This window comes from Pholcus phalangioides, unplaced genomic scaffold (assembly GCF_987345545.1).
Source record: "Pholcus phalangioides strain wild (caught in Gottingen) unplaced genomic scaffold, Ppha-v1.0 ptg000007l_1, whole genome shotgun sequence".
NCBI classification, from domain to species: Eukaryota; Metazoa; Arthropoda; class Arachnida; order Araneae; family Pholcidae; genus Pholcus; species Pholcus phalangioides.
The window spans coordinates 22,602,416-22,618,555 of NW_028301600.1; the positions used below are offsets into that span (position 1 = coordinate 22,602,416).

The window sequence follows — 16,140 nt, forward strand, 5'->3', positions numbered from 1 at the left end:
GTAGTTTCCCGCTATTGGAACGAGAATAGCTCGAATAATGATCACAAATTTGATTTAACACCTTGTAAATTATTAATTTCAATTTCACAATTTAGTTTTACCTTGTCGGGGCACGAGGCCAGCTCTTGGCTATCCCTGCCATAAAGTATGAAGGAGAGAGAGAGAGAGAGAGCTTTTTTTCGAATTCATTATTTCCCCCCTCTGGCCCAGTAAACTCGTCTCCGGAAATGTTCTGCTAAATAAGTAATAATTAACTTAATATAATCACTTTTTTTATTCGTTAATCAATATCAATATGCTGGATGGATGTGGATGACTGAAAATCCCTTCAGATCGCAAAATAGATGTATGTCAGCAGTAGGGTTGGTATGGCATTTACCTTTGATGGATTTTTACCGCCTTTGGAAAAACCAACCAAACACACACACACACACACGCTTACTTTTAGTATTGTTGAATGCAATTTCTTACTTCATGAAACGTTTAAAGTTTATCAAACAAAAAAATAATTTGATATTTTGAAATTTGTTTTTTTGAATTTCGTGAAACTTTTTCGTGCGACTTTTCTATATATAGTTTGCTTTTTTTCCAGCTAAATACTTGACCAAGTATTTTTACCGATAGGCAACAACACATTGGTTTTAAATTTTTTATGAAAAAACTTAGTTCAAAAAAAAAAAAAATTGAGAGATATTTTGTTCTCGTCGAGGTCATCACTGACCTCCGGTGATTACGCAAGAAAATCTGCTACTGCTACTTCCATAACTCTCAAAATAGGTTTCTGATATCAATCATGTGACCTGTGTATTTTAAGAGGTTTTGTGTTTGAGTGTGTGATGAAAATACAAATTGTTTTTGTCAAATCAGAAATAATTTTTTTTTCTATATTAATCCCAATTTCGTCATTCGAAACTAATGTAAAAAATATAATAATTTTTTTTTAAAATCTTGCATACGGCCTGCTGGCAGCTGTTGGCCACCCCTGATCTATATAGTATACAGGGTGCATAACAAACAGGGGTTATGGCATTTTACTGGCGAGCCGTATGTGTGTATACAACACATGCAAATGTAACCTGGGGAAGAAGGAAAAATCGTATGCAAATCTGCGTCAAATTGAATAAAAGGCGTTTACCTGCATCAGACCGGGAAGCAAGAAAGGATACCGTTTCACACAGTTGCCGATGTAAGCGCGCAGATGTTTTAGGATTGGGCAACTGCCTGTGGGAAAAACACTTATCGTACATTTGTGCTGCCTCTGTGGTACGGTTTATTCTTCTTCCCCAGGTTATATTTGCACATGCATGGTGTTCTTCTTCTCCCGGTAAATTTCAACAGGAATGCCGTTTTAACGTTTGCGAAGCGGCCGTTTTGCAACGTGCTAGAGTGTTTGCGTTTCATGTTAGACCATGCATTCTTTCATGACAATTGTTTGTATCGGTGTGTACTGTCACCTCTTAAAGTTTTTCCCATCTTTTCTGAATTACCCTGTATACATTTTTTCTCTATAAATATATAGAATTCTCTGGAGTAAAAAAAAACAAAAACCATACATATATCATATATCTATATGTCTTACTTAATACTCATACACTTCTTTGAACAATATAAGATTAAACCTTTAGGTGGGAAATATGATTTGCTTTCTGCTTTATGAGGCCAATCAACCACAAGTGGTCCAAATCGCCGGAAACTTGCTGTAATTTCCTCTATGAAAAATAAAAAAAAAATATTTAGTTTGGAGTAATCCAAATATTATATACGGGGAATGAACGAAAATTCTTTTGCATATAAGAACATGCTACTGCCAAAGCCCGAAGTACGGCCAATTCACGAAATGGATACGATGTGCTGATGTAAGACGGTCCGGTTGGCACTGCATCCCTCTTTATTCTCGCCAACGTGTGATACATAACCATCTGTATTGGATTTGCTTCATGTGACGAGAGAAAAAAAAGTGAAATTCAAGAGAAAAAAACTATTCATATAATAAAATTGACAGTTTTTTTTCTGTCAAATTTTGAAGGGGGAAAAAAAAGGATTACCGTACCGTGACTGCGACGTGATTTGTATCTTTTGTGAATCAATAAAAAGATAATCACTATAGTCAAAGCTGTGGCCGCTTACTACAGTCACGGTGCCATACTGCCACCTTCCCCCTGTACCACACATGCGTCTCCATCCTGCGGTAGACCCTGACACAATAGCCAATGGAAAAACAGCACTCTATTACGTCAGTGAATCGAGAGTACCCCGTTTTTGCCACCCCTGAAAAAATCCTAGTTACAGTCCTGGCTAGGGGTCACGAATGAAATACGGGAGGTCCCCAAAAATCATTGGAATTTAATTTTTTTAAATTTTATTCTTCAATATTTAATTGTATTTGTGATCGGCAATTCGATTAAGGGACTTATAAATGTTATTGAAGTTAAGTTGAAAAGGGGTGGTCACTGAAAATGTTTGAGCTTAGTGATTTTTCTGAACCTCCCCCTCCCAGCCAGAAATGACTGCCTACCGGGTAAGCAATCTTTTCTAGCATATGACTACTCTCGAAAATTTGAACCAAATCTCATTTTCACGAGGCCTCCGGGGCAAGCCCATGCATTAAGGCGGCAGTGGGTTAAGTCATGTTTGGTAATTTTAATAGAACAAAAAAAGGGCCCTAATGTTTCCGTGGCATCTGAACTTCTAACCATGACCCTAATTATAAATACATCGTGCCACATAATGTTTTCTTCAGAAATTTATCTTTAAAATAATTCTTTGTTCCGTGTGTCATCATGTTGAAAGAAATAACCCCTCTACTAATAGTCCGATTCATAAAAAACAACGCAAAAGAATTAATATTAAAACGTGATAATATACGATGGAAATATAATAGCAAATGATATAAAAGATAAAAAAAGTTTAAGTAAGAGTATTATTATTTGATACATCGAGATATTCCGATCCTTTGATCGTTAGTATTGCCATAGCTAACGTGGCCATAATTATCACGAAAAAATACGGCAACTTGACGATGACCCCGAATCACGCCTTTTTTTTCGGACTTTGGCCAAGGATCTAGTGGCGTCGGAGCCGGGGGTGCTGTGGGTGCTCGAGCACCCACTGTAATTTGTGGCTCGGGTCTGAGCACCCCCAGAATTGATTGAGTAATCGTAATTTCCAATATAAAGCTCAAGACGAGCACCCACAGGTTCGAAACATTTCCGACGCCCCTGCAAGGATCAACAGCTATTTCGCGAACTGGTTGACAAAGCCAGAATTTCTGACATTGGCTGAGTCAATTTCGGGCTTTGACATTAACACATACACAAAAGCAAAAAAAATGCATTAAACAAGAAAAAAATAATAGTTACATGAAATAAATCTGCAGAAAATATTATAGATGTCACACAAGACTGAATTTTTGGTTGTCTTGATACGTATAGTTACTCCGTCTGTCAAACAGCAACGACACTGCTACTACTACTAAAACTGTTACTATAACTATACTTTTGTTATAGCCCTCACCCCCCAAATATTTGCATTCTGTTGTTTGCATTCGTGTGGTAATGGCAAATTACTGTTCATTCTTCTTGAGATTTTTTGTTTCGTCACCTTTTTTACACAAAAGTTGTTGAAAAAAAAGTTGATATGGCAAAATATTATATATTCTCGCTCTCTACTCATATGAAAAAGTGACAAAGAAATTATCGACGGCGTTCAGGCAGAAGTCACGAAGTCCAAAATTGTAGTTTAGAGATATAGAAAAAATTTAAATGTTGATAATTATATATTTTTTATATATGAAAAATAGTAAAAATTATTTTACAGATTTCTAACCTCTACGGAGGTTTACTGATGTTTAGATAACTGGTTTATGTCATAGAATAATTAATTGGAAGTTCTAATCGACTGCAGTGGTCCGTCAGGAGGTTTTTTTTGTGGACTTAGTGACTTTTGCTTGCCAAAATGTAAACTGATTCTGTGAATTATTTTGAATCAGTAATAACAAAACACTGATTTTATTGCCGATGACATTTCAGTGATTTAAGGGTGACCTTGGGAGAGCTAAATCCTAAAATTTGTTTTGTCAGATTGGCTCTAGTTTTTGAGATGAAGTGAAATTACTTCAATAGTAATGCATAAGCAGCATACAAATCACATTGAAACTGTGCGAAATGTAAATCAATAATAAACTTTAGATCAATACGGATAGACCACAGATGTCTGATGATGATTGAAATGTAATAACGTAGAAATAAAATAGGAAAAAAAAAAAAACTATATAACGCTAAAATTCCTAACATATTAAAATTTTCAATGTCTTGAATCAAATACATCAATAAAGCTACTATATTTCTTCGATTCTGACCACCACATTTGTCGAAGAAAAGTGACACCGCTTCAATATTTCCTGGGAGTGTGGCCAACAAATTATACAGGCATGTTCCAATTTCTAAACTACCACGCTTACCATTTACTTCATGCCATGTATAAGAACTACCAACGTGATGATGCAGTAAGATCTGCAGCTAAAGGTGATAAAAATGCCTTCTATTGGAAGTGTAGTTCACTAATTTTGTGATTTTTGATGATTTGTGAATTTTTGTGATTTCTGCCTGACGATAAAAAAAATGCCTACAGGACTTGGGCACGAAATATGGGCACCTCTGTTGCTTAGCAACGGAAGTTCGATTTCGTTAGTCAGCTTCAGCAGACTGTCGAGCATTCCATGTTTGTAAGTGCAATATTCACAGAGATATTCGAATTCGAAAAATTCGTAGGAAATTTGAAATAGAACAGCGTTAAATACGAAAACAAGGTTTTCGGTTTACAAACCGTTTTACCCGTATTTAACGCTGTTTTTCACCAAATTTCCTCCGTTTCTCGAATTCGAATATCTCTGTGAATATTTCACTTAGAAAGCATGGAATTTTTTCTGTTATCCTCACGAGATACAGGACAACAACTTTCTAATTCGAAGGTAGACGCACAGGGGGACCGTATAAAAAAATTTAGATTCTTTATTTTGTTACACACTCTCAAAACTGGTACAGGGGGTCATTCAAGTATTACGTCAGCATCAATGGAGGGGGTTCCGATTTGCTGACTTTTGATGACAAGGGGGAGGGGGTTTGGATGATGCTTACGTCATCAACCACCCGTTATAAAAATATGAAATATTCTTAATGGCATTTTACTCGATGCACCAAAAACGAGAATAACCTTTCGCTAGTTTGTGGGCACCTGAACTAACATTTTCTCCCCTACAGAGTCACTTCAGTGATCTCTACACGTTTCGCGAATCCAAGTGATTTGGAAATGTGTCCGGGCCGCTTAAGTGGTCTGGAATTATGTCACATGTGACTCAAGGGATCTCTAAATGTGCCACGGATCGCTTAATTGTTCTGGAACTGTGTCGCGGGTCACTTAAGTGATCTGTGAATGTGACACAGGCCTACTTGAGTAATCTGAAAATGTTCCACGGGCCACTTAAAAAATCTGGAATTATGCCACGGACTGCTTCAAGGCTCTGGAATTGTATCACGGGCCACTTAAGAGATCTGTAAATGTGCCGCTTAGTTCATTTTTACAAAATTAGATTTGAGCTGGTGGGCCACATCAGATAACCCTGAGGATAACGTTTGGTGCGCGGGTCATTCGGTTTAGCATACATGGCTTAGAGGGTGGGTCGCAATGAATTTCTGAATCGAAATTTTGAGTTTTTAGCCTTCAAACAGCGTTGAAATTAACAGAAATTGATTATAATAATATTTATAAAGGTATTTTTCGAAATTTTAATTTTTAAAAAAAATATCTTTTGCTTTAAAAAATAAATTTTTATTGTCTGGGTGGGGACGACGACGAGTCCCCCGCTCACCGCGTACGTCTCTGATCCCACCAATATGCGTTAGGAGGTAGGGGGTGGGGGCAGAGCTGACGAAATTTTGCTGACAAGGGGGTTGAGAGGTTCAAAAATGGCTAAAAATTTGCTGACGTAATGCTTGAACGGTCCCAGGGTAATTTTCGAACGACTGTTGAGCATTTTTCAAACTGGCATCGTACCTCTACGACGGACGATTGATGAGATAAAGACTGTGCTAGGCATTTACAGGACACTGTATAACGAAAACTAGAAGAGAGAAGCTTAAGGAAAACAGTTTGTCCTTTCTTTCACGAAATCAGTTTTTATGACTCTCTTGTGAAAATGGAAACACGTAAAGCAATACAAAAAAGAGAGAGATAACATCTGTGATGGGATTTAAAGCAATCCGGCAGAGACCGAGTTTAAGAACTCTTTATGCTGTTATAAAAGACAGCCAAAGAACAACAGGAATTTTCTACCACGACGGAAGCTCGAGCGTCCATTTGATTGATTTTCCGTTGCGGTATCGATCAGAGTGAAAGGCGCGATAGTGGAAGAAGGGGTCGGAAGTGAAAGTTTGTCAATAACGGGGGATATAAGAAATCTCGTTTAATATAATCTCCCAGTAACAGACTGATAACCATCAGCTTAGGATAAAACTACTTAAAGTCGGGCGTCTGTTGGGATGAGAAAAGATAAGGCTTCGTTTCGCCCTTGAAATAATTCATGGTAAGGGCGTTCAAACTTTAGAAGAGAGGGTGGGCTACTTCATTCTTTTGGAAATGTATCGCGTGCCACTTGATTAAGTGATCTGGAACAGGGCCGCAGGTTACTCGAGTGATCTGGGAATCTGCCACTGGATACTTCAGTTATGTGGAGCTGTACTGTGGGTCACTCAAGTGATCTAAAATGTACTTGTGAGCCACAGGTCAATCAAGTGATCTGGGAATGTGCCGTAGGCCACTTAAGTAATGTGTAACTGCACCGAGAATCACATTAGTGATTTGGAAATTTGCTACTTAGTTTATTTTTACAAAATTAGGTTTCAGATCGATGACTCAGAAGTCTACATTTGGCCCGCAGGCCATGAGTCGAGCGTGCATGATTTATGGTATCACGAGATATTTTCTTATATCAATCAGTATATAACACACGATCCAGAGGGAGAGCGATGGGCGATCGCCCCTCCTAAGAGTATGGCAGCAAAAAATAATATGGAAAATGATGATTTTCTGTCCCGTTAAGTACGGGACGTGTGGTGACCGATCGTGTGGTCACCGGTTGATCTTCCTCCTCACTATTTCATCCCCCTAGATCCGTACCCAAAGCATTATACAGTGGACAACTTTGTAAACCTCAGAAGAAAAAAAAATTATCTTATATTAGTTCTCTCTCTAAAATCACACACTCTCTCTCTCTCTCTTTCTCCTAATAGTTTATATTTTGATGCCTATTAAAAAAAAAAATCGTATTAAATTCACTAGTAATATTACATGCCTTCATCAATGTCTGGTGGTAGACCACCCACAAAAACTTTTCTTGAATATCTTTCACCTCCTTCTGAGCTGCCAGTTTTAGGTGAACAATGAAGGGAACTAAATGAAGTGACAATTTGCTCCAGCTGCATATCATCTAATAAATGATTGTCTTCTAGCCCAGTGAAGAATGGGGATTTTCCTTGATATCAACAGAAAAAAAATATTATTAATACAATTTGCATAAATATACGAATGCTATTTCTAAGAGAACAATAAGTATTTTCAATTAATTTTCATTACTTATTTTTATTCATTCAATTAATATTCATAAAATTATTCAAACGTTGTTTAAGTTTTCTTCTAAATGAAACTATTCTGGATTATCATAAGGGCCTATACTGCATGCTACTCTATTTGCACCATACAGGCTGTCCCAAATTGTTTACACAACTGGTACCTTTGCAAACGTTGACTTCAGAAACATACTTTCACTTAAAAAAAAAGTTTTCAAATGACATGCAATTACCGTATTTTAACGTGTGTAAGGATCCCCCTTTTTGCCAAAAAATTGGGTCCCAAAAAATAGATAGGAGGGGTTTCTTATACATGGATTTATTATACACTGCTTGACAATTGCTAAGGAACAGTGTTATTTTTTGTCATACCTAATGACAAACATCTTTTAAAGAAATTGAACTTGGCACATGTTTGATAGACATACTGAAATATCTTTATTGTGCTAAATGGAAGATATCTCCACATGGGAAAAAAAGATAAGCAAAAGAAAAAAAAAGATGCGTTTAACAGGAAATTGTAAACAGCTACGAAGAATGTTCGTTCTGCTGGAAATCAGGAGATACGAGTTCTTCAGTATGAGGTGTGACTTCCTCGGACACTGATGCACATTTGGCATCTGTGGTGCATGCTTTCCACTAAATTTCTGAGGGATGTTGTCCCATTCAAGCTTCAACTCAATTTTTAGTTCCTGTATGGTTCGAAGAGGGTTATGTCTTTGAGCGGCATAATATAATATCTTTGAGCGACACGTCTATATATATATACCGAGTGCATCACAGGAGTGCGCTATGGGATTTAGGTCCGGAGAATAACCATGCCCTGGCATGAGTTCAATATCTTCACTTTCTAGTGTGCATCCACTTCATCTGTTCTATGCGGACGGGTATTGTCATCCATGAACCGAAAGTCTGAACCAACTGCACCGCGGAAAAGATGGACATGATCCAGGAGAATCTCGGTGCAATATATCACAGTTATTTTACAATACCTTCATCGAAGATATGAAGCGGAGTTCTCCCATTGTGCATGACAACCCACCCACACCATTACTCTTAGGCCATCGATTTCCTGGGCATTCTGCTGATAGTAACGAGTTCCCTGCTCTCTCCACAGTAGCTGGTGTCCGGAATCACTGTTGATGCGGAAGCACGATTCGTCAGAGAACATGACGCTGGACCACTGTTGTTGATCCCAATGAATATGCTCATTACACCAACGTAATCTTTCTCGACGATGATGCGCTGGGCCGCAACTAGATATTTTGTTACCCGGGGCAAGCCGGAATTTTGGCGCTCCTTGTAATGTAGAAGAAGCAGTTAAAGGGTGAATTTGGCGCTCCCTTCTGGGTCAGCGCCCGGGGCACCAGACCCGCCTGCTCCCTCCTAGTTGCGGTCCTGATGGTGTGCTCTTAGCGGAATGCCTTTTACAGGCTTCCATGTAATGTAATGTAAGCCAACAATATTCAATGCCGAAAAATGGTTCTCGCATATACGCTAGTGGCAGTAGCTTTAGCAAGGTCTGCGGCTATCTGCCAGAAAATTTGGGAAAGTTGAATTTCTGTTTCTCTTTTCGCCACTAGACTGACATGTCTATCCTATTGAGGTGTGGTGATCCTCCCACGACCTCCAGCACTTGGCAGACGTGTTGCTCAAAGACGTAACCCACCTCGGACCATATAGAAACTCAAAATAGCCTTGAAGGACGAACGGGACAAAATCTTCCAAGCTCTCCTCAACAATTTAGTGATCAGCATGCACAACAGTTGTCAAATGTTCTATCAGTGTCCGAGGAGGTAGCACTTTATACCAGTGGTTCTCAAAGTGGGCGATGGAATGGTCCAAGGGGCGATAGAACCCCACTGATTTAACATAGAATCTTATCGGTTTACTTGAATTGGGGGGCGATGAGAGAAGAAAAATGTTTAAAGAAATGGGCGAGATTGAACAAAAAGTTTGAGAGACTATGCTTTATACTAAAGATCTCGTATATCTGTTCTTATTTCCAGCAGAACGAGAACTTTTCGTAACTGTTTGCAATTGCTGTAAAAAACATCTTTTTTTATTTTGCTTGTCTTTTTTGCCATGTGGATATATCTGTTCCATTTGGCATGATCATTCAAAAAATACGGTATTCAAAATCTCAAAATTTGTGAGAGGGTTCGTATACATAAAAAATATAGAAATTAACTTTTTATGCAGTCCCCGTAAGGTAAAACTTTCAATTATTGAAACGTAAATTCTGCTCTGAAAAGTCATTTGCAAAAAATTTCATACTTTTAAATGCAATATCTGTCGAGGTATTAAATACAGTAATACCTCGAGCTACGCGATAGCTGGGACCGACGATAATAACGTAAGTCGAATTCGCGTCATGTCGGAGTACAACATTATATTAACTCCTCCTTGTTGTTATTATTATTACTCTCGGTTGTTGGGGGGGGGGGGGAATTTATCAGCTTCGCTAGATTGGAAAAAAATATTCTTCTTGAAAACAGGAGGTACATTCTACACACAGAGGATTTATTGATTTCTATTGTGGCAGTTCTAAAGCAGATCAGGGAAATTTTAAGAAGCGCTTAAGGGGTTAAAGAGGGATTTTTCAGTACGGTTAGCAAACCGTCAGTAATTTTTAAAACGACCATAATGGCTTGATGGATGTGTTGCATTTATATGAGTAAGATAGTCTTTCATTTAGTTTTGCGTCTAGATACTTGGTATTACTCAATACTGCGGAGAGGAGTATTTGTAGTCTCAAGAGAGGACTAAAGAGGTGCTTGCTGGAATTGATCCTTGAAGACCTTATGAACTATTGGACCAAGATTTGGGCCTTCGCTTATCCCTGCAGTGACGTAAGCTTCACACCGTTGGTGTAGTGACCGCGGTACGTCGGCGAAAACATCAGATTTGCTGGTGGTTCTCGGAAGGTTCTCGAATCTAGCTTGCGTCTTATCGATTAGCACTCTAGATACAATCTTTGGGCTTCCATCGCATTTCCGTCCGCAGCTTCGTATATGCAGTGCATACCCGTCTTCTGATTCATATACGCGTCCATCTCGTAGGTAACCCTCAGCACAAAGTTGCAGAGAAAAGAGCTTTTATTGCGTTCGCTGAAACGTACCCCATGGTGCTTCACCACTTGAGTTTCGAATACATATTGTAGGGTGATTTGTTCTTGTTTTTAGTTGTCTTTCATTATCCCCCCAACGTTTACTTCATGAATCTTTAAACACCCTGTATAAAATTGAGTTTCGATAATACCTACCTCTCCTACGTCCATAACTGCGAGCTAAGATAGAAAAAAGAACTTCAATTTTTCATAAAGGGTGAAACGTTTTAAAATTAAGTGCGATTTATAAAAACACATAAATTCAAAAATTAGCACTAACCGGTAAAGAGAGTAGGCCTATACCACAATTCATTATTAATCATAAGTCAATGACTCCAAGTGTTGAACTATACTCATAAATAGGGCTCGGATTTCTATGTCTTTGCATATTTTTTATTTCTTTGCATATTTCACTGTTTTTACGTGATAGAGCATATTTTCAAAATTTTAAGGCATATTTTGCATATTTCATAATTTTCGATAAAAAGTAAATTTTTTTCTTGCTATTTCAATCCCGCTTCAGACTGGTTTTTGCGGTTCCCGCCACTGACGAGAGCTCTTACGGCTAAGACTTTCATGCACTGGAAATGGAACGTCGTTGCTGATTGGTAAAAAAATTCAAGTTTTTAAACCTATCAGTAACGTCATTGAATTGTTAGAGCATAAAAACACTAGCCCTTCAATGACACTGGTGTATGGCTGTAAATAAATTAATCATCTTAATCGGCGTCGAAAAATATTTATTGGAAAAAATTGGCTAAAATTGGTAAATGGGGGGGGGGGGGAAAGAGAGAAGAATTTTTAGCTAAATACACTACTTAGCTAGGTATTTCCACCTCTAGATGGCAGCACAATAATTCTGAATTTAGAGGGAAATTTTGGCTCGATGAGGCTAGTTAGTAAAACGAAGAATTTCTAATAAGTCATGGTTCATAATAGTTTAGACTGCATCAACACTTGTCATTATCATATCTCATTTCGCTAAAACTAACGTTATTTGAGATAGGAACGAAAACTTCTTTACGGTATATTTTTCGATTTATAGGGCATATTTACATTTTTTGAGAGAATAAATGCATATTTTATAGAGCATTTTTTTTAGAAGTTTTAGAGCATAAAAATCCTAGCCCTACTCATAAAAAATGCAAACGCTACTGCTACAGGTACGCACATTTAAGAGAAACACACTGTACTTCATGTTCACTGGAATTTATTTAGTAGAAGCTCTTTTTTTAAATTTCAATTAGTTTTGTAATTTATTTCGATTTACAACTGAATTCCCTGCACATACATTTCCCTGCATTTTATTTTCCTTACTTTAATGCAACATACCACGCACTATCCAAATACAGTAGAAGTCCGTTATAACGACAACTCACAATCACGGAGAAAATTGTCGTTATAATGGACTTCTCGTTATAAGCGGATGTTTTATGTAACATTTAGCTTTTTGACAATCACCTGCAAATCCCTAATTTTCTACGTGCAATTTTTTTTGAACGTTGCATAACATGCAGGGGTGACCCAAAAATATCTGGTACAAATGGATATTTTCATTACAAAAAAAAAAAAAACAGGTTAATCAAAAAATTAACAGGGAAAATAACATTTATTGTTAACACAACCAAAAAAATTATTTTGCGAAGTTTTGGAGTCATTAACTATCATTTTTTATCACTATGAAGCACAGAGAGTTTCTGAAACCATGAATTTTTGAAAAACACCTTACTAACCAATACAACATAAAACTATTATTTGGATAAAATGTTTGAAAAATATTCAGCATTCGTTATTCACATACTTCTGAAATGAAGATGGAAAGAAAAATATTTCAGGTGTTTTATGCACTGTTTTTCAAAATCAGTCAAGATAAAATAAAAACTTAAAAATACAGTGAGTGAAAAAATTCAATTTTTCATTTTGCATTTGAATTAATTTACAACACATACTGAAAAAAGGGTTAACACGACAAAACCTTTTTACAAGTGGTATTTCTTAGCTAATGACGCAAAACACTGATTAAATAACACATACGTCAAAATATAATATTGTTTAATATGTGTTATATGTAGTTACACATGCCTAAATTATTTCAGAGTGTTTTGGAGTTGCTTTGCTTTAGCACTTATAGCACTCATTGCACCGTTATTCAGCATTTCACTATGTGAAGTATTCAACAGAGTCAATATAATTCACAATATGTAATGATATACGTAATTAATTTTTATTTGGTTCCAATCTTCCTCATATCACCAGATTATCTCTCAGCCGGTTGAGTCCTGGTCCCACTTAGGCCGGTTAAAGAAAGAGAGCCTCTACCACAGTGTATTAGATATTTTTATTTCCATATTTTGGATGATAAATTAATATATTATCAAGTGATATCCCAAACTTTACCTCTCAAAGTCCATTCAACGTATAGTAAGTTCAGATAAATTTAGCAACTATTTACTTCTCAGAAAAATCAGTAGTTAGAAGTATTTGCGAATAAATTTCTATTCTATGAATGATTATAGTTGAAGTATTTGATTAAATTATACACTACGGAGAAAAAAAATGAAACATATTAATAAAAATTTAATATTCCATCGTATTTATACCAATTTTACTTTCTATGTAAATGTGCGTCGACAAAAGAAATGATTCTTTGATCAAATAAAATATAGAATAACTACAGCAGAACGTGATTTGTTTCCTGAAAATTAACTCTAATCAAAATATATGGTAATATATATTTCTCCCGTTCTTTCTTATGCAGCTGAGGTCTGGGACCCCCACACCTCTAGTAACATCGATAAACTTGAATCTACCCAAAATAAATCCGCCCGCTTTATTCACGACTGCTGGTCATCTTTTAGTTTAGTTTCCGATCTTAAACTCGAACTTAATGCCCACCCACTCGCTACTTACTCTTGCTTACTACTTCTATGCTTTACAAGATTATTCATGGTCATTTAAATTTCGATACATCCGGTATTCTGACTAAGCCTTCCTATGTTTCCAATAGACTTGACCACCCTTAAAAAATTAAAACCTATTTTTGCCTTTACAGATTGTTTTAAATTCAGTTTCTTTCCCAATACCATAGTTGAATGGAACAAGCTCCCCTCTACTATTTTTAACTCCCCCACGATCTCCGATTTATTGTCAAATATTACAAAGCATATGTGTACAAATCTACCGCGTCCTCTTGTATAGGCCTTGAATGGCCAACAATATTGCATAATAAACAAAATAAATAAATAAATAAAATAAAAACTAAACTTATCAGCATACGTTGTGAGATTTTGTGACACTTTGAGGACTGAGTTATGCAAAATCAATAATATCCAAGTTTCTTTTTGCTTGTAAGGTGAAAACTCTTAACACCAAGACTTAGCATGCCAGTATTTTCTAAGTCATTCTTGTAGTAAGTTTTTATGCCCCTTAATGATTCTTTCTTTTATTAATTCTCAATAAATAATGAAGAAAAAATAAAATTTGCAGTTTTAAAAAGAGAAATTAGTTCTTGGAACTGAAAACGAATTTCAAGTTACAATTAAAAAATATATATATGGAAAAAATTTCAAAAAAATGCAGTCGGTCATGAGAAGCAGATTATGAAGAAAAGAAGCGATAGTTAAACAAGCAAAAAGTTGAAGTCTAGCATGCTTGTAATCGAATGTAAAAGTGCTGATAGCATTGGAATGATTGCCAAGCAAAAGAGATTGAAAGTAGTATTCAAATATGGCAAATTCACCCAGGCAAATAACCATGCATTATTTAAATATGAGTCGTTATTAATTGAAAATTACTTGCACCATGGTAAATTACCTCTTGGAAATTTCTTGCCGCCGGTATATTTCTGAGAACCAAAATCCACTGCCGAACCTAAACAAAGAGCGACTTATAGCTTTCTCACAATGTTACTTATAGGAAAACGGACTTTGAAAACTTCGTCCATAAATTTAGGGGCTTTGAGTCCTGGAAGTTTTTCTTTCACAGCGAAATAAATGCCAAAATTTACTGTATAGTGAGAAAGATTTATCAACAAAGATGTATCTATTCAGTGAATGTCTCGGGTGAAGCACATTTGATCGATATAATTTCATCATGTCAGAAAGATATATTTTGTTTACTATTAAGTATTAGTAGTAGTAGTATTACAAGTATAACTACAGTATTGAATTACCAATTTTTCCATTAAAACATCAAAACTGCATTAATGAACTAAATTAAATTAACCGAAGGGGTGAAGAGTGATAGAGATTCCTTAAAACTAAATTGATTACACAATATCTTTTTTACACATTAAAGTAGAAGCAAATGTGGCAAAACAAGTTTTCATACAAGTAAAATGGTATTTAAAAATTACTCTCTGCAAGTTTAACTATCTATAAACCATTAAAATTGAATTTTACAGTTTGTTTTTTAGTGTATTTTTGATTTTAGTGATGTCAAGGAAAAAGTGCTTCAATGCTTGTAATAATTTGGATTTAAAACGAGTGTGTATGTGGACTTGGATAAGAGGTTCATTCTGAAATATACAGGGACTACCGTGAATACCACTTAGATACCGCAACTCTGAAGTACAAGAATCGTCACTCGGAGAAAAGTGTCCAAATAGTTTTACCCATAATTTTTGAGGGAAACGTGAAAAAAAAATTTTTATGACATTGCATATACGTACGTACTATATATATATTTACATTTTCTGGATCATCTTCCAAGAAGCGTCATCGACCAAAAAATAAAACAACCCTTTCCAAAAACATAAAAAAAAAAAAACATGGTAAACTCTTGTTATATGACCAAGCCAGATGGATGGTCATCCATCTCGTGGGAGCCACATAACCCGTTCTCTATAACTCCCGTGGCGCATATAATTTCTCCCCGTTTCAGAATGGCTAGATGTCAACGCTGACAAGACAGTCATGAGTCATATCTCAGAGATGGTTGGTATTGACTAGCGCTACAAAAACAGCGGCATTGTATGTATCACAGTATATAAAGTTGTTTTATGTAGTGAAACCCCTCTCAAAGTGATTACCCCTCTTTCACGACCAAAAAATAATTACGTCTTTTTTTAAAACTCTTCAATAGCAACCCCTTAGATCAACATCACCTATAGAAGATATAGTGGAAGAAGATATATTTTCATAGGTGGTGTTGCTTAGATGCGGTCACCACTATTTTACGAAGGATTTTTTTTTCCGTCCCGCCTTTGTCCGCAAACTTTACTATACTTTCATCCTCTCAAAAAGTTTACCCCCTTCCAATAAACTGCTTTTTAACTTCGGTTCATTTTGAGCCACAAGTTTGCAAGTGAGCTTAAATGATGAGCTAAAAATTGCATTTGTATGATTATTTTCTATACTTGCCATCGGTCTCATGCTTACTATACAGAGTGATTCAGAAAAGATGGGAAAA

At 36.3% G+C, this 16,140-nt stretch overlaps 1 protein-coding gene across 2 annotated transcripts in view; it reads right to left on the reverse strand.

The window, feature by feature from the left end:
* Positions 1-16,140, reverse strand: part of LOC149085069 (cytoplasmic polyadenylation element-binding protein 2-like) — a 64,053-nt gene that overhangs the window by 12,580 nt on the left and 35,333 nt on the right. The window contains exons 4-7 of one of the 2 annotated variants that reach the window (XM_089232851.1): positions 14,545-14,601; positions 10,888-10,911; positions 7,349-7,528; positions 1,620-1,709 (exon numbers count right to left, since the gene is read on the reverse strand). In XM_089232851.1, the coding sequence (XP_089088977.1) occupies positions 1,620-1,709; positions 7,349-7,528; positions 10,888-10,911; positions 14,545-14,601 (351 nt within the window). The remainder of the gene's footprint in view (positions 1-1,619; positions 1,710-7,348; positions 7,529-10,887; positions 10,912-14,544; positions 14,602-16,140) is intronic. The other variant, XM_089232852.1, reaches the window with a different exon arrangement.